We start from the raw sequence: 26,205 nt of genomic DNA, 5'->3' as shown, positions 1-26,205 counted from the left end.
ACCATAAATCTTTAAAATGTAAAACTTCAAAAAAAATGGAGGGAAAAACGTTGAAAGAGCAAAATTAATTACTGTGAAGTTGAAGTAAATGAGGTGAAAAAGCATCAATAGACTTTCATGATATTGAAAAACACAGAACAAATCAAGACCCAAAAAAAGGTAATTTGGAGAGTCAATGCTGCAGTTAGGCACAAGAAACCCAGAGCTGATAAATGAGTGGTCACATTTCTATCTAGCAGAACTAGCATAAAGGAGAAGCAGTACTGATTTGGTAGACTGGACTACTGTGTGCTCTGTACTCTGTACTTTAAAGCTTATATTGTTCTTAGAAGAAATGCAAAGCTGATTCACCCAAATGCTTTCACATTTTATATATTAAATTAGAGGGAAAACACTACTAACTTCCAATCAGTTATCAGAATGCCACTACACCACGGGCCATTTGCACCAGATTGAGGTGAGCAGTCCCAGGTTGGAATTTGGCCAGCTCCTTACACACCTTCCATCTGTGCTGAGTTGTGCAGCAAGCTTGCAACTTTTGTACTCTCTCCACTGCATTTCGGGGAAATGTGGCATACAAATGTATCCTATTGCATCTGTAGTCCAAATACCTTTACAGTTTTGGCATAAAAATCTCTGCGTTTTTTGTCTCGGCCAATAAAGATTTTACATTGCATAATTAATCCATTCCCATAAATAGCTATTAAGCCCTGCTTAATTCCTAACTGGAATAAATGGAAATGCACTCCAGCTTTCTCTGTTCATCCGCACTTGTCAGAATTGTATACTGCTCAGCAACACAAATACTGAAGAAACTCAACAAGTGAGACAGCATTTATGGAGGGGAAAAAAATGGTCAATGTTTCAGGACAAGACCCTTCATCAGTCCTGTTGAGTTCCTCCAGCATTTTGTATATGTTACTCCCGATTTCCAGCATCTACAGAATCCTGTGCTCCCCAATGAATTTCCCCAACTTTCCAACAATTCCATTTGCCACATTGTTGGCCATCTGATCTGGTTACTGATATTGTGTACAACATTTTACATGCACTCCTACCCACATTAACCTTAAGGTTACATACATTACCTACTAACTTTCTACATTCCAAAAAATTCAGAGTGAAGTTGTATATCTATCAAAAAGGGTTTGCTAACAAAGGGTTTGTAGAAAGTAATTGGAAACCGCTATCATAAAAACACAAGTTCCTGCCAGTCCAGGTGATCCAATTTGCTTCCCTCTCAAAGCTTTCAATTTTTTGAACAGTCTGTCGCACACAATATTGTCAACCTACATCAAAATTTAAAAGATGTCTTTGTTACACTTTCAAGACAGCTTCTCAAGAGCAATTTTTCCATCAATGAATCAAAGCTAACTGTCCTTAATTAGCCCATGCACAATGAAGATCAAGTCGACCTTTTGTTTTCTTCATAATTTATCATCAGGAGATTCTGCTGTAGTCTATAACAGTCCACACTCAGGTATTGCACCCAGAATAGTAGCCCTCTACATCCTAAGTGAAGCCAGGATTCTGGAGAATAAGATCCTTGCTGGTTTCGCTATAGCTTCACTTCACTTAACTGCCAAGGGGATATTTCATCTGGCTTGGGAAGTTACTCACTTAGAAAATATATTTCTCGATCTTCTAATGCCTGCACTGTTGCTTGTGAAGTCAGCAAAAAAAAATCTAGTAATACTACCACACATTAAATTTTAAAAGATGCAAGGGTAGGTTTTCATGAACCAGAAGTTCCATTACTAGCCAAGGATTTTAAGAGATTATAGAAACAATACGGATGGAATCAAGATACAGCAAACCAATTTCTTTATTATTTTGCAGAGAATAGTGAAGCAGGGCTTAATAGCTATATACAATCTAAGTGAACGCAGAAAGGCATTGCTAAGACCAAAACAGGACATACATGGTAAATGGTAGGGCATTGAAGAATGCAGTAGAACAGAGTGATCTAGGAATAATGGCACATAGTTCCCTGAAGGTGGAATCTCATGTGGATAGGGTGGTGAAGAAAGCTTTTGGTAGTATGCTGGCCTTTACAAATCAGAGCATTGAGTATAGGAGTTGGGATGTAATGTTGAAATTGTACAAGGCATTGGTGAGGCCAAATTTGGAGCATTGTGTACAGTTTTGGTCACCAAATTATAGGAAAGATGTCAACAAAATAGAGAGTACCGAGAAGGTTTACTAGAATGTTACCTGGGTTTCATCACCTAAGTTATAGAGAAAGGTTGAACAAGTTGGGTCTTTATTCTTTGGAACGTAGAAGGTTGAGGGGGGACTTGATAGAGGTATTTAAAATTATGAGGGCGATTGATAGAGTTGACGTGGATAGGCTTTTTCCATTGAGAGTGGGGGGAGATTCAAACAAGAGGACATAAGTTGAGAGTTAAAGGGCAAAAGTTTAGGGGTAACATGAGGGGGAACTTCTTTACTCAGAGAGTAGTGGCTGTGTGGAACGAGCTTCCAGCAGAAGTGGTTGAGGCAGGTTTGATGTGGTCGTAGCTATATGGACAGGAAAGGAATGGAGGGTTATGGGCTGAGTGCAGGTCGGTGGGACTAGGTGAGAGTAAGAGTTTGGCACGGACTAGAAGGGCCGAGATGGCCTGTTTCTGTGCTGTAATTGTTATATGATTATATATATGATTATTAGAAGGGCTATTTTGAGAGATGAAGTTTCGTCCAAGAGCTACAAATAGATCAATGCACTTCTAAATATAATTTGGAGTAGATTCAATTCCCTAGACATTCATGCCCACAGATGTATCCATATAAAGAAAAGGCCATTTCATTACCTGTAGAGTGGTATGCTATCCACCTCTGATGAAATACCCCCATTTGGATTTTGATTCTGCCCAGGATTCTCCAGCTTGAGAGAGGAATAGATGGAGCAGCAAGATTCAGATAGATTGTTGTTCAGTGATGTTAGCAATGAGGTCTATCCAAATACAAAAAATAAAAATCTTGACGTGTTATATTAATCCAACATCAAGTGTAAAAAATCAAATCCTGAAATTCTAGAAAGTACATTGAAGTTATGAATTTGAACTGACCATAGAAATGAGATCCAACTAAATTATCAACTACAAGTACATTTACCTTACCATTGCTGCCTGACAGCTCAGGAAATTGTGCAGTCATCAGGCTGCAACCTAAACAAATATTTAATAAAGTTAATCTCTAAAATTGACTTTGCCCACCCAATCGAACAGGTTGATCCGAACACTGTCTACCACAGTGCTGTCACCTGCTACGCTTTTAAAAAAAATATCTAAAACCTTGTTCATTTGTAGAAAATGGGAATAATTTCAGAATCTCATCTAAAATAAAGGTTTTGGAAATAATAAAGACAAAAAAGCTTTGAAAACCTGATGTTAATAATCCATACAAGTTCAATTTGTCGTGGCAACATCTGAAAGTGAAATCAGAAGAATGGCTCAAAACCAAAAAAAAAAATTAAAATCAAATCTGAAGAGAACACTTTCCTCATTATTTATGAAAAGGAAGCTCAGGAGAGAAGAAACTTAATTTGTTACCTATCATGTAACCTCTTAGACAAGAAATATTAAATTAGCTTGAAGATTTATTGAATATGCAACAGATGCCAATGTAAACAGGAGGATGGAATAACACTAGTCTCGTTTTAAATGTCTGGAGGGACTCAATGAATTACTCCTCCCAATTCCTCCAAGATGCAAGTAACAGAATGACTGAATGAAATGTGATATGCTGTCCCTTTTAAGCTGCACTGAAGAGAATGAGCAATTAAGGACAGTCGAGATAGTCACGGGTTTAAACGAAAATCAAAACAAATTTGGCCAGAGTAACTGAAACAGCCCATGCTCATGAAGTGCCTATTGCCACAGAATGTTCACCCAATCATGCTCCCTATCACGAGGGACACATTGGCTCTTGGGTGCACTCGGAATTTATATTGCAAGAGGTTGCAGACTCAGCCAGTTCCATCATGGACACACCCTCTCCACCTTTGGGGACATCTTCAGGAAATAGTGCCTCAGGAAGGTAGCAGCTATCTCCAAAGATTATCATTTGGGATGTGCTCTCTTTTCATTACTACCGTCAATGAGGTGGTACAGGAGCCTGAAGACCCACACTCAACAATTCAGGAACAGCTTCTTCCCTTCCAGATCTGTGCATGGTTCATTCATGAACCCCAACTCATCACTACTTTTAAATATTTTGTAACCTATAGTAACTTTATGACTCTGCACTTCACTTTGAACTTTAATCCATACTGCTGCCAAAAAAAAATTTTACATCATACAACAATGATAATAAACCTGATTATGAATCAAGTGCTCTACACCAGCTGAAGCTCTTAAGCAGTGTCCATTTTAAACAATTTTTGAAAAGTTTTCTAATAGTAAATACACAAAAGTGTCATGAAATCTACCACAAACTCTAGAAACCTGGTTGAAGCATCCCACTACAAATATTTGCATGTTTAAAAAAATCATGAACTGGAGAATGGGAAAGCAGAATGTCATTATTATAGATTATAGGCAAATTGTTGACTTTTTTGCTATTCATACTTAAAACAATTAAAGTGTGGTAAAATTTAAACCACAGTACATAACACACAAATCAAGTCCTCACGATACTCACCAGAGGAGCCACTGCATCTGACTTGATAGATTTATTAATAGGAGACACCACAGTTACACTAGAAAGAGTCAGTTCAGCTTCCTCTTTTTCATCTTTCGTCTTGTGCTCAGATTTCACCTCATTATTCTGTGCTTCAGTTTTAGAGTTTTCCAACTCTGTCACCATTTGGTTGGATTTATTCTCCATTTGTTTATTTGCATGGTCTGTGTCAAATACATCTTTAAACAACTCAGTTATTTCAGAGCTAGTTGGTGCTTCCTCAGAAGATAATCCCAATTCTAAAAAGAGAAACAAAACCTCCAAGTATGGTAAAGGAAATTTCAGAGGTAGCATTGGTACAACATTAGGTCATGCAAAATTCCATTCATCAAATGAAGGTTAAACCAAGACATGGTATAATTGTAGCAGCCTCTATCCCATTCTTTTGCCAGGTCAAAAGTCTAAATAACTATACAGAGCTAATCACAACCAAGTAGATCATATGTCATGGTATATCTGGACAATAAGCAGATGCTGAAAAAACATCTGACCAGACAAAGGGTAGAAAGAGTAATTTCAGCACCAGCCACACCTGGGGTTTCTGCTGAACAGTCACTATGTTAAAGTTATAAACCACCAGCCAATAATACAAGAGGAATACCAACAATAATCAGCATGGGAATAAAGACTCAAAATGACCAGGTTCTTCAAGGGAGTAAAAACAAAGTCCATTGGTTATTTGGAAACTCAGTAAGATTGTAGATAGTCAAGTTAAACTAGCTGAGTAAAGAGATTTTAGCCAAGCTTTTCTCCTTCATTAAGCCCCATCTCAACAATCTGGTGCAATATGCATAAATTCCAATACACTTAGTTTCAAACAAAATTAGAAAATAATTTCTGCCAAGCTGTTCAATGTTAGTTTCAGAAACACTTTTTTTTATTCCAATGTTATTGGGCTCCAAATCTACTTCTTAGTACATTTACCGATTTAAATTAACATCACATGTACCAGGGTGTAGTGTAAAGCACATCTTGCATATCAATCATGTAGATCAATTCATTACAATGTAGCACAGGACTAAACAATAGAGTGCAGAATAAAGTGTTCCGGAAACAGAAAATGCAGTGCAGGTAGATGATAAGATGCACAGTCATGCTGAGGTAGATTGTGAGGTCAAAAGTATCTTATTGTACTAGGGTCTTACAACAGACTTTTAGAAAAGCTGCTATTGAGCCTGGTGGCATGTCCTTTCCACTGGATACATGGTCCACTATAAGCCAAAGCGTAGTGAATCTGATCATTGAGTCAATAATAGGGAATGTTTTATGAATAGTACACGAGTACTATTAGGACAATCTTTCTACTTTAGATGCATCCCTTATATTTCTCAATGCATTAATATTACACAGAATTAAATTGCGTCTGACCATTTTTAAATGGGCACAAGGTTCTCATACCCATCTCAGAGAGGCACTTTTCATTACTTTCACTTTCTATATACTCTGATGATGGAATGATTTGTGGCTCTAATACAAAGGTAACCTTCCTTAAGGGAGTAGACCAATCCATTGGTTCATCTCCCTTGCAATCACCTGGTTTAGGATGAACACATTATGTTTTAAACATCACTGAAGGAATACAAACAAGGTAAAAATAAAGTCAATCATGCATTTTTAGTCAGTTGTGAACTTAAAGAGCTCAATGATAGCTGAGGGATATAACTGGTGAATTAAGGTGGAGCAGAGCTCAAGAATTGATTTTATTCCCATATTTGATCCAAAATGTGGAAGAAAATTTCTGAGTTACATGGAAAGGTGGGTCCTATGGATTTAAAGTTTTCCCCTACCCTATTACAATACAAAATTAAAAACAAAACTGTTCAAAATTAATAGCTCAAGATGACCAGCAGCTGAATGAAAAATCTGTATTTTGCTTGATTGTAGCAGTACAGGAGAGCAAGACACAGAGGCTACATGGTGGCAAAGTAATCTGCTATCTGCATACAACAGGCAAAATAACAAGAGTGTTACCATTGTCTTCAGTAATATGGAGGATCTCCTCAGACTTTGCAGTGTTCTCAAACCCCACAGTGGTATCCTTGCCATGAATAGTGTTCACTTGTGATTCTTTGTTTTCCTTCATTTCTTCCTGTTGATCTGGAATGTTATTATCCTTTTGAGAGAAGAAAAATGATAGTTTTATGGTAGCACAGTTTCACCTAGTACAGCAACAGATTATCTTAATGGTAACATGGGTCTTCACTGACTTGAGTGCAGATGATGGCATTTCACCAATAAGTGTCATGGGAAAAATATTAGACATGAATGTTCATCCGGCTGTAACTGGTAGGCATGATTGTTACTTATAATTCATTAACAATGTCTGATCATAGTCTGGTTGTGCAGCATCTATTGTTTCCTTAGTTGCTGCAAATGGAGCTGACCATTGTGTAAATGCATTCAATATGACAGCTCAGCAATAATATCAAAGGTAATAAAGGACTATGTTTCCAGCAAATTAATAAATAAAAACCATGTAGAGTGATCATTTGGGGTGTTAACAAAAGTAGTGCAAGCTTCCTGTAATGTAGAAGATACACTTGCATAATTCCTCAAATTTAGAGTGGATGTCGGGAGTTATGGTTGTGCTGGTACATCCTGGTAATAGCAAAGCTTTGCTGCATCCAAAGCAGTTATCCGTCTCTTGATATTAAGTTGGTTTGCAGATCAAAGACTTCATGGAGGTAGAAAAGAATCATCCACCCGAATGCATTCGCAAGCATCATTGATGCTTTAGCTTCGACTGACACCTTTCCCCACCAGCACATATTGATTTATATTATCGATGATACATGGGCTGTTGTTCAGGGGTTCCCAACCTGGTGGGTGGGGGGTGGGGAAACACACCCCTTCGTTAATGGCAAGGACCCATGGCATAAAAAAGGTTGGGAACATTTGCATTAAATAGTTTGCTGCCATTTGCAACTGGATGCAGTATTGCAGGGTATTTGCATGCTAGTTTAATGAACCTGCAATTATCCATCACATGCAATGCTGTTGCAGCATCATCAGGTTGGCATTGCATTCAGTGAAGCACGAATTCAGAGATAAATGGACACAAATAGCATGAGCAAGAATAGCTCCATGTCAGAATCTCCAGATTCAGCACATCCCAAGAGTGGTATGGCCCATAATGGTGGCTGTTCAATGCTGGTACATAAAAAATTAAAAACTGGCCCACTGCAGACAGCGAGTAAAATTGGAAAATAACTTATTACAAATCTTGACCTTTACCAAGGAAAATAGACTTAAACATTGTGTTGACTGTGATAATAGAAACACTATTGGAAAACCAGTTAGAAAGACTTCACCCACACATATTACTCCGGAAAGAATAGAATTAATCATTGTTTACCTTAGGAGTTTCCTCTCCTCCCGTGCAGGACTTCGACATCTTTTCTACCCATGGATTCTTCCCTTCAGTCTTTCCCCGAAGCATTGCAAGCTCCCGTTCCCGCTCCTAGACAAAAAACAGGACTGAAAATCCACCCCACTACACAAAAAGCAAACATAGTTATCTTTTACATTACAGGATACTAATTAGCCCCAAGGACCAGTGTTCCACCAAAAGCCTAAACTATTAAGGGAGAAAAATCTAATTCTGAAATACTGTACAAATTACAAATTTAGAATAACTTGATTAATATAATTGTCTGCTTTTTAAACAAGCATGAAATACAGAAACAAGGGTCCCAGTGAGCTTGATGCCAAAACATGAAAACTTTCAAATAGGCATTTATCAGATTGGGAAAGTTTTACTATACACAACGCCATTCACATTTCAGTCTTGATTCATTCTCAGAATTAACCAACCTTAACTATAGTGTGCAGTTTACCTTTTTCATCCAAGTAACACGAGAGGCACTAGACGTAGACTTCTGAAGCAGCATTGCCTGAATGGCTTTGGTACTTGGAGTTACTGCAGGGATGAGGAGGTTTCCAATTTGTCCCTCGTTCTGTTTCTCATTAGTCATCTCTTCAAATTTTTCTTTAACTGTTTGCACAAAAACATTGCCTGTATTTAAATAAAAGAAAATAATGACTATGCCTCATTTTTGATTTTTTTTAAAAATTCCACAAATTATAAATCTGAAAATAAGCCAGAAGACAAAGTCAGTTTTAATTGTGTCTCCAAGAAATGATATATTCAATAATGCACTGATTATATTTCCACATTACTTTTATATAAACTTGACTATACAAAAAGAAGTGCAATATCGTGCCCAAAATAAGATCGATTGGGGGGGAACGTCGACTCAGACCATGAGAGGCCTGCATCGGGCATTTTCATGCCTTACAAGGCGCAGATTGGAAGTCTGTTGGGGCGCCACTCCTCGCACAGACTAGAGCAATGTGTGATTAAGTGCCTTGCTCAAGGACACAAACACGCTGCCACAGCTGAGGCTCGAACTAGCGACCTTGAGATATCTAGACGAACGCCTTAACCACTTGACCGTGTGCCCAACACCCAAGATCAATTGACAGTTCTTTAAAACTGACCAAGGGACAAATTTTGGTCAGGATTTCAACCTCTTTGCATTTTTTTTTTAAAGATAAAGCAGATGGAGACAAGAATAGATTAACTTTAAACTAGAGACTGCTGCTTCAATGATATTCTGCGATGTATGCTCAAACTACACTACAACATTGGTCTCAATCCAAACATCATTCACCCAGGAGTCAAGAAGGTTGCCAATCCAAAATTTGCTCTTATTAACTTGGGAAGCTATGACCTGAAAACTTACCTTTTGATTGTGCATTTACTTATTTTGTTGACGTGACCTCAACCAGCAGAAATAAAATTAAATCAAAAAAGAAAAAACAGAAACACAGGATACACAATGCACATACCTGTAATACCAAAGATACTACAAGAGCTTGATAGATTGTTAAAGACCTGTAGAATTAAAGACAACTACTGGAAAGATATGTAAGCCAATTCTAGAAAATGAGCATATTAAACCACCAGATCCTTCAGTAAAGGGAGACAAATAATTGAAGTATGATTGTGCAATAAATAGTCAACATTGTACAAAGATACTCAAGAAAGCAAGGAGTATCAGTCCTTGCTTTTAAAAAAAAAGGAAACAATGCCAGGTGACTCTGAATCAAGAACTTGTTAGAAATAAAGATAGCCAGCTAGCTCCAATAATGAATTTTAGAGGGTATGGAGATGCCAAGAGCTTGCAGAGTTTGTGACACATTTTGCAGACACAAGTACTGTAGCTCAACAGCATCAATATTGGAGAGTGGATATTCATAGACAAAACAAATGTGAATCAAACACACTGCTGACATTGCTGAATTTCATGTTGCTAGAGCTGCATAGGAGATGGAGTATTCCCTCAGTTCTGCATATTGCACATAGCAGAAGAGAAACAAAATAGGAGAAAGGAGCAGGCCAGGCAGCATCTCTAGGAAGAGATACAGTCGACGTTTCGAGCTGAGACCCCTCCAGCATCTGCAGAATTCCTTGTGTTTCCAGCATCTGCAGAATTCCTTGTGTTTAGGAAGAAAGGAGGTGGCTAAGTGGCTCAAAAAAAGAGTCGAGGGGTTGCGGGGTTTCCAATTCGGACAAATTTCAAATTACACCATCAGCAAAACAGGATTTCCCACAGAATCAAAAACATAGTACTTGAATATTGCAATAGTCTCAAATCGCTTAGCTCAATAAAATCCAATTTGTAGAGCAAATGCTCAAAATGCTTCACAACTTTAAAATTAAGGTAATTAATGGATAGCAGGTATCCCTATAGCATTAACTACTGCTGCAGTTTGACTGGAAACCAGTTTTTGTGCAGGAATTTTGACTGCAGTTTCATGCCATATTTAGACATGCTATTTGTCTGTTGTAAATTACCACTCAAGTCAACAAAAATCAGAATAAAATTGACAGGGCTATCATAAAAGATCAAGTGTACAGGAAAATGCAATGGTTTCCTCAGGAGCCTACACAGACCTGATGGGGGGAAAAATGGCCTTTATGACAAGTACAATTTCACCAGTGGTTCAGAAAAAAAGTGAAGTCAGAAATACACACCTTCAAGGGATGAAAAGGAAACAAAAACAAAAATCTGTTAAACAGGTAGTGGGCACCCTTACACTCAAGTGGAACAATAGCAGATAAGACTTCAAGTTCATGCTTCCCTCACATTTCAATAGCAGGTGATCCTGCTTGGTGGTATGGCCCAGGAACTTGTCCAGAAATAAAGAACGACAGTTAGTTCCAAAACTACATTTGCTGTCCTTATGTTTTAAGAGGAAGATATTATATTTGAGATGCCAAGTTACAGCACTTGACATTTCTGTGCCAATAAACCCAGAGAGAGAGGGTAGAAATCGTTGAAGTTGTTATGTCAAAGATCCCTGCTGATATTTATGTGGAGCTCACTTCTAACAACTGTAACTTGTGACAGTAGTACAAAATATCAATGGGCATGAAAGCAAGTCAAAAGCACAACACTTACTTGAGATTAATGATTGTTTCACCTCTGAACAAGGAACGGTGTCATCTTCATTATCCTTTCTGCACTGCATAAAAAACACAGGTTTAAAATATGGTTATTTAATATGGCTCATTTGGCAATTTGTAACCAACAGAGATGCTAAAGCATTACAAAGTAGTTCCTCCCTCCCGCAAATGTACGAATTCAGAGGATTTACTACCTATCCCAGTAAAAAGACAAGGCCTCAAGGTTTATACATCAGGAATTTGCTTGTTTTGTTGCTAATATACAGAACTGCAGATAGCATTAATATTTTAGTGCCTTTATTATAGCATTTCAGCCCCATAATTGAGATTAATCTGAGCCCTACACAAAGCTTTAAAGGCTATTTAATCAGAGGTAGGGATATTAGACGATTTTATAAAAGAAAGGCTGTTACAGTGCATTAGAGTAGAAGAAAACCTAGGACCAAAATTCAGCTTTAGCTGAAGGCAGTTCCTAATGGTGGATTGAAGTTAAAATAAACTAAGGGACAGTCAATCTGTAAAAAACTGAAAGAGGAGTGCCAATAAGGGCTATAGTTCAGAGATTAGAGGTAGAGAGGAATTTGAAAATACATGAAGATTTTGAATACTTAACTGGAACAATACAAGATGCTCCGAGACGGAGAAGTGCCAGAATAAAAGTATAATTTCATTTGGCAGTAATAGCCGTGATGATGTGGCCAGGGCAAGTGACAGGAATAGCTTATGTACTAAAGAGGAGAATTTACTGATACAAATATATGGTTACAGCACAAAGACATTGGCCCATTGAGTCAATGCCAGTTCCTTTTCATATCTAGCTTTCTTTGGAAAGAAATTGAACTTCCCTACATTACAAATCCCTATAGTGAATTTCACATCCTAATTACCGTCATATTAGACATCATTATCCATTACTCATCTGTTCTCTTTGACACTTTAAACCCTTGGCCAGATGAGAATTTTTGCATTGATGATTTGTAGTTCTACCAAATCAGAGATAGATTGGGTGGTTATGTGGTGTCACAACAGTAACCTTGCACTCAACAGGTGTAAAACCAAGGAACTGATTGTAGAATTCCGGATGGGGAAGTCAGTAGAACACAATAGTCCTCATTGAGGGGACTATTAGGGGTCAATATAGATAATACATTGATCTCAAAGGAAATTGCAGTGTACTATTACAGGTACACAGATATAAATATTAAAAAAGTAGAAAGAATAAAAAAGTTACCACAAACAGTATAACAGGAGGGGGTCATCACTCCCCCAGCTATAGATTGACTCATTATAGAGCTAAATGGCCGAGGGCAAGAATAAACTCATTCAGCACTCTTTGGAGTAGCGCAGTTGTCTATTAAGAAAAGTGCTCCTCTGTTTAGCCAAAGTGACATGCAGAGGGTGAGAAACAATTGTCCAGAATTGTCAGAATTTTCCAAAGGGTTCCAGTGTGTCCAATTTGACTCCTATAACAGAGCCAGCCTTTCTAATCAGTTTTTTTGAGCCTGTTGACATCACCAATGTTGATGCCATTGCCCCAGCACACCACCACGTAGAAGATTCAACTGGTGACGACAGATTGGTAGAACATGTAAAGGAGAGGTGTGCATACTCCAAAAGACCAATCTCTGAAGATCCACCCTGAGCCAAACATATTGATGTAGTTACAAAGTCACACCAGTAACTATACTTCATTAGGAGTTTGAGAGATTTGGTATATCAAAGACTCTCACAAATTTCTATAGATGTACGACGGAGAATATTCTAATTGATTACATCACTACCTTGCATGGAGGTACCAATGCACAGGTCTGAAAAAAAAACGGAAGATATTTGTAAACACGGCCACCACTATCCCCCCCATTAAGGACATATTCAATAGGTGATGCCTCAAGAAGGCAGCATCCATCAAGGATCCTCACCTTCCAGGACATGCTTTCTTTTCATTATCAGGGAGGCCTGAAGACACTCATTTTAGGAACAGTTCCTTCTCCTCCACCATCAGAATTCTGAACAGACCATGAATATTACCTCACTTTTTGCACTAACTTTTTATACTGATTGTAACTTAAAAAAATTATTGCACTGTACTGCTGCCACAAAATAATTCATGACATCAGTGATAATAAACCAGATTCTGATCCTGACCTTACAGCCTCATGCTCCAAGAACTACTCCAGTTTCTACAGTTCACTTCCATAACTCATGGTTAAATTGACTTACCTTCTTAATAGGTGGCCTGGCAAGTTCATTATTCCAGGAGCTGGTCGCTTCTAGAGAAACCAATCCATTTTTTGTGTCTGAAGATAACCGTGCATTAGAGAGGTCTAAAGAGATGGTGAATGTTATTGCAATCATCCAATACCAGCTTCCCCTCCTTAGCTCCAGCAAACCAACACGATAATTTAAGTGACTAAAGTTTAAGTTGCCAGCTTGCAGATTACATACTGCCTAATGCAACAAGTAAAACAATGAAAACAAGGCTTAGCTGGATATATGATGTGGTTCCATAAAATAGAACTGAAGAATAGACAATCCCTACATTTAACCGAAAATGAGCAAGCACACGTAACAAAACCCAATCAAGCAAGGTGGTTGGTTCCACTTGATAGAATCATGTTCTGAGAGAAGCATACAATAAATCACATGGAAATCAGTCTACAGGCCTTTGCCTAGGCAAAGGACTAAATTTTTTAATCCACACCAATTATGAGAGGGATGTGCTATACTTACTACAGAACTATACATAGCCACACTATATAGCAAATTAAAAAATAATTGTATATTTCCAAGAGAATAGTTTGCAAAGTATAATGTTTTTAAAGGAAAAAAATGGCACAAATCATACCATGAGAACACAATTCTTTCTTCTGTTCAGCCAGTCTCTGGAGTCGTGATTTTACCGAGGGAACTATGGGGGTATCTGGCTTGATCTCTTGCTCACAGACTCGAAATTTTGACAACGTACATGATCCTAAAGGATTTATATTTTCCATCTCTTCATCCAAGGACCGAAACTTCTGCTTCTTCAGAGAATCTAGTAACAATACAGTTTCAGTTGAGTTGGAGCAAAATAAGAGAGGGTTTAAAAAATAAAAAACAGAATTCCATTCTCAAATCAGATCAATTATGCAAATCATCACAGAACTACAAAAAGATCTTGGCACTAGCATTGCTTCATAAGATACATCTGTAGCTCATTTTCATCAACAAATTGCCACTTAATATTACAGGTACTAATTTGGAAAATGCAAAGCTTCATTGGGAAGTAGTTTGTGAAAGCAAGCAAGTTGCAGACAATTGACAAAGTGCAAGATCCTGCTTGACATCAACTTCTCAAAGTACTGCAGGTCAACCCATCAGCAAGTCACTCGTTTACAAAGTAACTGAAGGAGATGGACTTAGTGTATGCTGACCTGCTGTTTGCATAGGAGGTTTCAGAGGAGTCTGTGCATGAAGGAGACACGCAGTCTAATAGTGAGTGACCATCTTAGTTGCTTTTCTTGTGAACAAGATCCTTTGGACATTGTTAATATGGAGTGCTTCAAGTTCAATTCACTGATTTATTGGTGGTTGGCGAGGTAGCTGGGTGGCCTCAATCAAAGCGAGGACTGGGCCTCAGGCCACAGTGTTGCTGGTTTACAGCCACCAGGGATGGTGTGGATAGGCTTCCAGGCTGGAGTCAGTGCTGCTCCCAGTATTCAGTCGGCATAAGACAAGCTGTATAAAGGCTGATTTATACTTCTGCGTAGGCCCTACGCCATCGTGAGCATTTATACTTGTGCATTGGTGTGTCTGCATCGCTCTGCAATTCACCACCAAAACACTAGTTGGCGGTGGGGTTTCTATGCCACTGTGTTGAGTTTCTTTGTGTACTTCAAACAATGGTGACTGAAACTGAGCGCATCATGTTGGAGTTGGAGCTAATAAATGTTGAATAAAAGTTACTTTTATTAAAATTACTGCAATGCAGAAAAGAGAGAAGATGTCGGAGGAGATGGTGTGTATGACCATTGAACGGATTTAGGCAGAAGGAGGGTGAATTTTCTGTGCTTGTCCGGCCACTGAGAGACATGGACGAGGAAATGCATTTCAAATATTTTCGGATGTCGACAGGTAGATTTGACGAGAAGCAACTGGAAATGCGATGCTGCCAAGCAGACCAATCACCGTTGATGCGGTCTGCGTCACCGTGAGCGTAGTTACATTTTTGGGGAGGTGCACGTCAGGCTACGGAGTAGGGTACGTGGCTATGGCGTAGATTCAACGCAGAAGTATAAATTAGCCTTTATAGTCAACTGCAGATTTCTGTGGCATTAATGGTCTCCAGATCTGGACCTTCTTTTTGCTTGACTGTATTCTACTGATATCTTACATGTGCTTGCTACCTCTATGCGCTATGTGAGACTTGGTACTGTATTTTACACCTTGGCCCCGGAGTAACACTGTCTCATTTGGCTGTATTCATGCCTGGTTGAATGACAATTGAATTGAATGTGGAATGTGTATTAGATGCATGCCCACCTAATATTATTGCAATATAATGCAGATAGGAACTGCATGACAATGCCAATGGATTTTCACCGCATGACAAAGGAGACAATTATTTTGCTCAGATATAGGCTCTATTCTTATGTACCCAGTTCTTTTCTAGTAGTTCCACACTTCTTACATAGTTAAGTTCTTGCTTTCAGTTATGTTCAAGTGAGATCAGTGTAATTTCATTTCTTCCTCTATTGCCACTACCCTTCATCAGCCATCTTAAAACTGATGCTCCCTGGTTCCCAACATGTCTTCAAAATGGACTTGCCCATCGAATATCCTCAACACCCTGCTCAGTGACAGCAATCATTATCTGGTTTCTAGATAGAACCTCACTACAGGAATGCACTGAAACAGTGTCAAATGTTTCAGTGTAGCATTAAGTTTTGATTTTGTACTCCATTGGTTTAAATTGTAGTCCTACCACCTTGAAGATTTATGAACATTTGTAGTTCAGTGCCTGTACCTCACAGCTAATGAGAACTAAGCGGTGTAATTGGGGAGACCAGGCCATGGTGGAGCTGGCATTGGGGTTGGATAGTTGTAATCTTACACAAATTTTAAGAGCTAGCAGGGTTCCTGAAGGAGACCTATGTTGACATACCTCATCACTTCCAGGAAGTGTACATGAAATTCCCAAATTTCTCCCCCCTTCACCCCACCAAAATAAATTACATTTTTCAGTTAAGAATTTTATGTCTTTGCCTTGGAGACAACCAACAGCAGGTACTAAGCACCCATGAAGGTAATAACAGGTCTATTTATGCCTGCAACATGTAGCTCAACAAGTTCTTAAAAAGGCAGTCTTAAATTTGGAACAGGATTAAAATATGAAAAAGTACCTTTGGCAGCCATACAGCAAAGTACAGACCTTTCAGCCCACAATGATGTGCTAACCTTACAATTTACTCCAAGATCAATCCAACCCTTCCCTCCTATTTAGCCCTCCATTTTTCTATCATCTGAAGACTTTCTTAAATGTCTCTAATCTATCCCCCTCTACCACCTTAGGTACTTTTTGAGCACTTAATTTTTATAGTTTAAAAAGATGAAGCAAAGTGACAAGTTTAATTTCTGGATTTTAATGCAATTTAGCAAGTCAATAGATGGAAATAACTTTATATATTGAAAGCTGAGAAGTACATAACAAATAAGTAGAATCCACCCCACCTGATTTTACACCATAAAAGTAGAATGTGAAACACGCAAAGATAGATAAATAAAAAAATTTTAAAGTAAAAAGGTTGCTTGAAACTTAACCACACTCACCATTCTCATTTCCTTCATTGTCAGCGGGAGGCTGCCTAAGACGCTTCAAAGGACTGCGCAACATTGCTTCCACAGTGCAGAGAGATGACATTTTTGCTTTGTACCACAAGTTCAATATAGTGTCTACAATGCAAAAAGAGAATTGACCAAATAAATAATGAAGTTTGCTACATTTCCTGAAGTTTTGAGAACACATACAACCAAGTACAGACCTTTCAGCCTACAATGTTGTGCTAACCTTACAATTTACTCCAAACACGAGGAAATCTGCAGATGCTGGAAATTCAAGCAACACACATCAAAGTTTCTGGTGAACACAGCAGGCCAGGCAGCATCTCTAGGAAGAGCTACAGTTGACGTTTTGGGCCAAGACCCTTTGTCAAGACTAACTGAAAGAAGAGCTAGTAAGAGATTTGAAAGTGGGAGGGGGAGGGGGAGATCCAAAATGATAGGAGAAGACAGGAGGGGGAGGGATGGAGCCAAGAGCTGGACAGTTGATTGGCAAAAGGGATATGAGAGGATCATGGGACAGGAGGCCTAGGAAGAAAGATAAGGGGCGGGGGGGGGAAGAAAGCCCAGAGGATGGGCAAGGGGTATAGTGAGGGGGACAGAGGGAGAAAAAGGGAGAGAGACAGAAAAAGAATGTGTGTATATAAATAAATAACAGATGGGGTACAAGGGGAGGTGGGGCATTAGCAGAAGTTTGAGAAGTCAATGTTCACGCCATCAGGTTGGAGGCTACCCAGACAGAATACAAGATGCTGTTCCTCCAATTTACTCCAAGATCAATTCAACCCTTCCCCCCTCTATATAACCCTCCATTTTTCTATCACCTGAAGACTTTCTCAAATGACTCTAATCTACCGCCATCTACCACCACCCCTGGCAGTGTGTACCATGGATTGTAAAAAGAAACATCTCACCCTAAAATCATGCCCCTTCATGTTAGCCATTTCCACCGTGGGAAAAGTCCCTAGCTGTCCACCCGATCTTATCATGTATACATTTCAAATGCCAGATAGAACATACAATAGTACAGCACAGTACAGGCCCTTCGGCTCACAATGTTGTGCTGACCCTTAAACCCTGCCTTCCATATAACCCCCCACCTTAAATTCCTCCATATACCTGTCGAGTAGTCTCCTAAATTTCACTAGTGTATCTGCCTCCACCATTGACTTAGGCAGTGCATTCCATGCACCAACCGCTCTGAGTAAAACAAACTTTCCTCTAATATCTCCCTTGAACTTCCCACACCTTACCTTAAAAGCCATGTCCTCTTGTATTGAGCAGTGGTGCCCTGGGGAAGAGGTGCTGGCTATTCACTCTATCTATTCCTCTTAATATCTTGTATACCTCTATCATGTCTCCTCTCATCCTCCTTCTCTCCAGAGTAAAGCCCGAGCTCCCTTAATCTCTGATCATAATGCACACTCTCTAAACCAGGCAGCATCCTGGTAAATCTCCTCTGTACCCTTTCCAATGCTTTCACATCCTTCCTACAGTGAGGCGACCAGAACTGGACACAGTACTCCAAGTGTAGCCTCACCAGAGTTTTATACAGCTGCATCATTACCTTGCAACTCTTAAAACTCTATCCCTCCACTTATGAAAGCTAACACCCCACAAGCTTTAACTACCCTTATCTACCTGTGAGGCAACTTTCAGGGATCTGTGGACATGTACCCCCAGATCCCTCTACTCCTCCACACTACCAATTGTCCTGCCATTTATTTTGTACTCTGCCTTGGAGTTTGTCCTTCCAAAGTGTACCACCTCACACTTCTCCGGGTTGAACTCCATCTGCCACTTCTACATCCTATCAATGTCTCTCTGCAATCTTTGACAATCCTCTACACCAACCACAATAACACCAACCTTTGTGTTGTCTGCAAACTTGCCAACCCACCCTTCTACCCTCACATCCAGGTCGTTAATAAAAATCATGAAAAGTAGAGGTCCCAGAACCGATCCTTGTGGGACACCACTAGTCACAACCCTCCAATCTGAATGTACTCCTTCCACCACGACCCTCCGCTTTTTGCAGGCAAGCCAATTCTGAATCCACCTGGCCAAACGTCCCTGGATCCCATGCCTTCTGACTTTCTGAATAAGCCTACCGTGTGGAACCTTGTCAAATGTCTTACTAAAATCCATATAGATCACATCCACTACACTACCCTCATCTATATGCCTGGTCACCTCCTCAAAGAACTCTATCAGGCTTGTTAGACACGATCTGTCCTTCACAAAGCCATGCTGACTGTCCCTGATCATACCATGATTCTCTAAATGCCTATAGATCCTATCTCTAAGAATCTTTTCCAACAGCTTTCCCACACAGACATAAAGCTTACTGGTCTATAATTACCTGGACTATCCCAACTACCTTTTTTGAACAAGGGGGACAACATTCGCCTCCCTCCAATCCTCTGCTTCCATTCCCGTGGACAACGAGGACATAAAGATTCTAGCCAGAGGCTCAGCAATCTTTTCCCTTGCCTCATGGAGCAGCCTGGGGAATATTCCTTCAGGCCTTGGGGTCTTATCTGTCCTAGTGTATTTTCACAACTCCAATACCTCCTCTTCCTTAATATCAACATGCTCCAGAACATCAACCTCACTCATATTGTCCTCACTGTCATCAAGTTCCCTCTCATTGGTGAATACCGAAGAGAAGTATTCATTGAGGACCTCACTCACTTCCACAGCCTCCAGGCACATCTTCCCACCTTTATCTCTAATCGGTCCTATCCTCACTCCTGTTATTCTTGTTCTTCACATAATTGAAGAATGCCTTGGGGTTTTCCTTTACCCTACTCACCAAGGCCTTCTCATGACCCCTTCTTGCTCTCTTCAGCCCCTTAAGCTTCTTTCTTGCTACCCTATATTCCTCAATAGACCCATCTAATCCTTGCTTCCTAAACCTCATGTATGCTGCCTTCTTCCACCTGACTAGATTTTCCACCTCATTTGTCACCCATGGTTCCTTCACCCTACCATTCTTTATCTTTCTCACCGGGACAAATTTATCCCTAACATCCTGCAAGAGATCCCTAAACATCAACCACATGTCCATACTACATTTCCCTGCAAAAACAGCATCCCAATTCACACCCGCAAGTTCTAGCCTTATAGCCTCATAATTTGCCCTTCCTCAATTAAAAATTTTCCTGTCCTCTCTGATTCTAACATTATTATGGAAAAGGATGAAGGCCAGGGTGCGGTGGTCACTGCCCCCCCCACCCCCCCAGATGCTCACCCACAGAGATCTGTGACCTGACCCGGTTTGTTACCTAATACTAGATCTAGTATGGCATTCCCCCTAGTCGACCTGTCAAGATACTGTGACAGGAATCCGTCCTGGACACACTTTAACAAACTCTGCCCCATCTAAACCATTGGAACTAATCAGGTGCCAGTCAATATTAGGGAAGTAAAAGTCACCCATGATAACAACCCTGTTATTTTTGCACCTTTCCAAAATCTGCCTCCCAATCTGCTCCTCGGTATCTCTGCTGCTACCAGGGGGCCTATAGAATACTCCCAATAGAGTAACTGCTCCCTTCCTGCTCCTGACTTCCACCCACACTGACTAAAAAGAGGATCCTGCTACATTACCCACCTTTTCTGTAGCTGTAATAGTATCCCTGAACAGTAATGCCACCCCTCCTCCTTTTTCTCCCCCCACCCCCTTTCAGTCCCTTTTAAAGCAGCACTGAAATCCAGGAATATTGAGAACCCTGGTGCCAGCCAAGTCTCTGTAATGATACAAAAATGAGTAGGGAAATAATACTGATTATCTGAAGTACAACTCAGCTGGCAATATTAGTCTCAGATTTAAAGCCACCTGTTTATTTTTAAAAAGAAAAGGGCACATTAGTCCAAGGATTTGTTAATAGTATGGATACCAATCACTCCTCCAGATACAGTAATGGACAGTCTTGAATGACAGTTCCTCAGAAAGTGGCAGATGTTCTTCAGCAAATGGGCATTGTTTTGTCCCAGTATACAATACTTGGCTACACCCTCTTCTTCTTGTTTTACGGCAGTTGGCACCCAGCTTAATGGAGCATTACCGCCACCTTCTGCTCCAGAGTGTGCGATAGACTTGCATTCCAAATTCTCACACACACACACCGCGCCCCCCGCCCCAACCTACATTTTATCCCATCTTTGGCCATCCTAGTACCCTATTCCTGCTTATTCATCATATCCTATATAAAAAAGACCCTGTACCCCTTAAGAAAGCTAAAACTACCCTGACCTGACCCGTGCCCAGCAACCCTTTTAATATGAATTCCTGCACCCCCAATTCCCTTAGATTGATTATTATCAACTCTCGCTGTATCCCATACTTCCTGCAGCTCAGAACTACATGTTCTACTGACTCCTCTTCCTGACATTCCTCACAATCCTGTCTGGTGTTTCCCTATCATTTTCAATGTTTTGTTTAACGTACAGTGCCCCAGCCTTAACCTAGTCCACACAGTCTCCTCTCTTCTGTATCCACTACCTACCCTAGTACCTGCAACACTTTTTTGTATTTGATATAAATGCCACCCTTTCCCCTCCCTGTCCCATCTTTCTTGCCACATTTGGTTGATTTTTCCCTAGATTACATACTTAACCTCTGCTTTACTAATACTAATGTGCATTTCTGTATTTTATTTCTTTAATGCCCTCTTTGCCAACTCATCCACCTTCTCATTCCCCTTCAACCCTACATGTGCTGGAACCCATAAAAATTTTACCTAACCTCCCTGATTTGCAATTCTTGTGACTGACTGAAGGACTTCATAAAGTACATCTTGCCAACTGTTTGAGTGAAAAGACAAACTTGCTAGAACTGAGGATGAATCTGAGTATATCAACACTTTGACTTGTCTAGTTTTCTCCACCCATCGCAACGCAACCAACACTGCCAGCATCTCCACTGTATACACCCCTTAATCTATTAGATGTTCTTCTGCTGATTCCAATTTCTTTTGCTGGTATAGCCACCCAAACTCTGTCACTCCTGTTTCAGGTTCCTTAGCACCATCCGTATAAATCTGAGTATAATCACTATATTTTTCCATCACATGACAGTTAAATGCACTTACCAAATCAGTTTTATATTTTCCTTTCCTTTTTACCTCTAACAAATGCCAGTCTACGTCAGGCCATACAAGCTTCCATGGAGCTACAATCGGATAAACTACTGAAGGACTTATCCTTAGATCAAACACTCCACATTCTTTAGCAATATCATTCCCTACCTGACTAAAATTATCCCTCTGAAACCTCCCATTTTCCCAGCACTCCTGCAACACTCCTTTTGCAGGGTGAGAATCATTGTGTCCCTGCAAATTAGCCCAGTAGTTTGCCATCAATTGCATCCTTCTTAGTTCGAAAGGCATTACTCATATTTCTACCTGTGCGGCTGATACTGGTGATGTTTTAAAAGCCCCACTGCACACTCTCAAGGCCTGAGCCTGAATCACATCCGGTTTCCTTATAAGAGACCTAGCTATATTTCCATAGTCCAACACAGATCTTACTAAAGCCACATACATTCTCTTCAACACTGAACAACTTGCTCCCCATTCCCCACCAGTCAAACATCTCATCACATTTATTACCTTTTTTCACATTTCTCCTCAACTTTCCTGATATGGTCTGCCCATGTTAATCATGAATCAAATATAACTCCCAGGAATTTAAATGACCCAACCCTTTCTAATTCAATCCCATACATCCTTAACTTCTTCCCTACCTCAATTTTTTCCTGGTGAAAAATAGTTTGAGTTTTTTCTACTGAAAATCTACATCCCCAATCATAACTCCACTCCACCACTTCATCAATTGCTCCTTGTAGTTTCCTGACTATATGCTCCACGTTCCTGCTGCTTTTCCACAAGGCCCCATCATCTGCAAACATTAAGGCATCCGTTAGTCTTGCGAGACCATGGATCTGTGCCTGGAAAGTCTTCACTCTCCAGGGCGCAGGCCTGGGCAAGGTTGTATGGAAGACCAGTAGTTGTTCATGCTGCAAGTCTCCTGTCTCCACAACACCAATGTTGTCCAAGGGAAGGGCATTAGGACCCATACAGCTTGGCACCAGTGTCGTCACAGAGCAATGTGTGATTAAGTGCCTTGCAAACAGTGACCTACCTATATTCACTGGTACCTTTGTGAAGACATCATTGATTAGCAACAGGCTAATCACACTACCTTGAGGTGTGCCATTTCCCACTATGTACTGTTTTGATAATTCTGATCCAATCCAAACTTGAATTTTTCTACCAAACAAAAAATCTTTAATCCAATTAAAAACTCTCCCACCAACCCCCATCTTGTGCAGTTTAATTAACAATCCTTCCTTCCACATCATATCATAGGCTTTTTCAATGTCAATAAACACTGCAACTACTAACTCTTCATTTGCCTGGGCGTTTCTTATTTCAGTCTCTAACCTTCTCACTGAGTCCATGGAATTCCTTCCCTTCCTAAAGCTACTCTGGTAACTTGCCAGCATTCCTCTCTTCTCAAGCTCATACGATAACCTTTCTGTTATCATCCTTTCCATTATCTTACATATATTTGATGTTAATGCTATTGGTCTGTAACTAGTGGGTTTAGACAGATCCTTGCCAGGTTTCCTTATTGGAATTACTACTGCTTCTTTCCATGTACTTGGTAATCTGCCCTCTTCCCACACTCTGTTATAAAAATGCAGCAACTTTAAGAGCGCTCCTTCTAGATTTTTTAGCATAACATAGCATATCAGATCTTTCCCTGGGGAGGTTGGCCTCAACCTCTTTAATGCTCTCACCATTTCTGCCAACATAAATGGATCATCAATTTATATCATCTGTTTCTTCCCTCTTGTTTAACACACCTAGGTGTTGATTCATTGTTCTTTCCCTTCTCCTGACAAATTTTCTGAACTGTGTATCTGTACAGATGACTTGGCCATTATCTCAGCCTTATCCCTACTGGAGACTGCTGTTTCCTCCTAGATATCATTACTGGATATTCCCATTCCCTCCCATCTCCCCCCATCCTCTTAATCATTCCCCATAACTCTCCCATTTCTTCCTATTCTGTTGCAAAAACTTCTCCAACTATGTACTTGGCTATGTACTGGACTTTACTGAATATTCCTTGTAATGTAAGACCAGCAGATGCCAGACAGGTTAAAGTGCATAAACCAAGTTATATGTTGACCTCAATGAAAGCCTTTAAGAACTGCCTATAATGCAGAGGTCCATACTAGAGTTGTTAGGGATGAATCTTAACAAATATTCAGTGTAGAAAGAATTTGGACAAGGTTACATGGCACCAAGTATACACTAAGGATACATTCACTGCCACACTGTATAGAACATACACCCAAGTCATTGGGTGTCTTTAAGGCAGAGATTGATAGGTATCTGAGTAGCCAGGGCATCAAAGGTTATGGTGAGAAGGCAGGGCAGTGGGACTAAATAGGATAAAATGGATCAGCTCATGATAAAATGGCAGAGCAGACTCGATGGGCCGAATGGCCTACTTCTGCTCCTTTGTCTTATGGTCTTATATACACAATGTTGTGCCGACCATGTAAGCTACTTTAGAAACTGCCTAGAATTTCCCTAGCAGATAGCCCTGGAATGACAGTTTAGTTGAGGACCCATCCCTTCAGATTCACCTTTCCTGTAGGTTCCCATGGATGGTCCTTGCCCATTAATGATAGATTGACTTGTCAAAGAATGTTTCTCTTCACCCACATCAAAAAATGGCCACTTCTAGTACATAAACACCTTCAGCTTTCACCACTGACCTACTGTGAGTATTATCTGTAAAATTAGTGTCAAATTTGATCTGTCAAAATTGCAACCTTTTCTTTAAAAAAACAAAAGCAGAGCTCTTGAAACGTGATGTTACACAAACCCCAAATCATGAAGATACCACCCAATTTTCTTACAAGATGGATTCCCTCTGTGGAAGTACCAGACTTCTGTGGACAAAGGCAACAAACAATTCATGACTTTTGGCCAGATCAGAACATTACAGACTCTCAAGGGCAACATATTTAGAAAAAACAGACCTCTTAACATTCACTAGACTGTACATCCAACTTTATTTTACTGGAACAAAGTACTTACAATGCTCATCTTAAAACCTAACAGTATTATCTCACAGGAAGTGGGAATGTAACCAGTTGGTTGATGACACTATATGAACATAATTGCTACCTGCGCCACTCGGCAGCAATGGCACGTAGAATACCATAATAACATCACACCCCAGCCCCACCCCAAAAAAACTTGTTTTGCAAATCAACTCGGGATATGCACTGTTGTTTCCACGTGTAATTTAATACCACAGATAATTAATTGGAAATGTTACTAGGGCAAAAGTCAGAGTAGACAGTAGGCAACTCAGGAGCCATATTCCGAGACAGTCCCCTCTGCTTCTATCCATCTCAGTGTGGATGGAACATTCGGACACAGGCAAGCTCCCTTGTGCTAAAAGGCCAGCAGATTCAAGAGATAACCAAGGGTGGAGAAAGGTGTAAGCGTGGACAGCCGCCCGTGCCTGGTGGACAAGAGCCACGAAGCTTCTCTATTGCAAACGGGAGAGACATATTTCGGCCCCTAGACCCGGCATTTCTCAGCTTAGGGGCTATTGCAGTAAAAGCCTCTTGTTTCTCACTCATGCGAGATGCGGAGGGAAGCTCGCCTCGAGATTACATTTACCGCAGAGCACACGCACTTCACCCTGAACCACCCTATGCAAAAGCCGCGATATAACAGTGAACGGAGCTGCACCGGGCAGCTTGAGGAGCTCGCTAGCTAGCCCGAGTACACCGACAGTAACTCCCGGCCAGTATCTACCTTAAATCCGAGCGAGAGCTCCTTCTCCACCACTCCCAGATCCAGCCGCTGAGACCGCACCAACGGCCTTTCCTTCTGTTTAAATTCCGGCGCGCTTTGCCGCGCATGCGCCTCAGCCAAGGCGCTTTGCCGAACGCCCGACAAAGAGCGTGGGCGGGCGGGTCACGCTTTCCGTGCAGCGGCCTCTCCGGCTGTACCGCTCCTTCGGTGAGCGAGTATTATAACTTCGCCCCTCGTCGCGTGTCCGTATCTGGAAATGCATTGTCTTTATGGGCAGCAACTCTGGGTCGCCCCCACCATAAATCTGAAAGAGAACTTCCACTATGCCGTCACCATTCCCGGATCCACCCGTTGAGTCCGCCCCAATCGCTTCACCTCTTG

General features: G+C 40.4%; 1 protein-coding gene across 6 annotated transcripts in view; it reads right to left on the bottom strand.

Moving 5' to 3' along the window:
• The window catches only part of LOC134356081 (anillin-like), a 64,705-nt gene extending 38,750 nt beyond the window's left edge, over nt 1-25,955 (bottom strand). For 5 of the 6 annotated variants that reach the window (XM_063066651.1, XM_063066653.1, XM_063066654.1 and 2 more), the window contains exons 1-10: nt 25,825-25,955; nt 16,961-17,083; nt 13,998-14,186; nt 13,373-13,476; nt 11,148-11,211; nt 8,517-8,695; nt 8,036-8,140; nt 6,652-6,793; nt 4,642-4,919; nt 2,811-2,953 (exon numbers count right to left, since the gene is read on the bottom strand). In XM_063066651.1, coding sequence (XP_062922721.1) covers nt 2,811-2,953; nt 4,642-4,919; nt 6,652-6,793; nt 8,036-8,140; nt 8,517-8,695; nt 11,148-11,211; nt 13,373-13,476; nt 13,998-14,186; nt 16,961-17,051 — 1,295 coding nt within the window. In that variant the 5' untranslated portion in view covers nt 17,052-17,083; nt 25,825-25,955. The remainder of the gene's footprint in view (nt 1-2,810; nt 2,954-4,641; nt 4,920-6,651; nt 6,794-8,035; nt 8,141-8,516; nt 8,696-11,147; nt 11,212-13,372; nt 13,477-13,997; nt 14,187-16,960; nt 17,084-25,824) is intronic. The other variant, XM_063066652.1, reaches the window with a different exon arrangement.
• Between the last annotated feature and the right edge of the window lie 250 nt (nt 25,956-26,205).

This window comes from Mobula hypostoma, chromosome 14 (assembly GCF_963921235.1).
Source record: "Mobula hypostoma chromosome 14, sMobHyp1.1, whole genome shotgun sequence".
Classification (NCBI taxonomy): domain Eukaryota; kingdom Metazoa; phylum Chordata; class Chondrichthyes; order Myliobatiformes; family Myliobatidae; genus Mobula; species Mobula hypostoma.
This window is presented reverse-complemented; position numbering and strand designations above follow the sequence as displayed.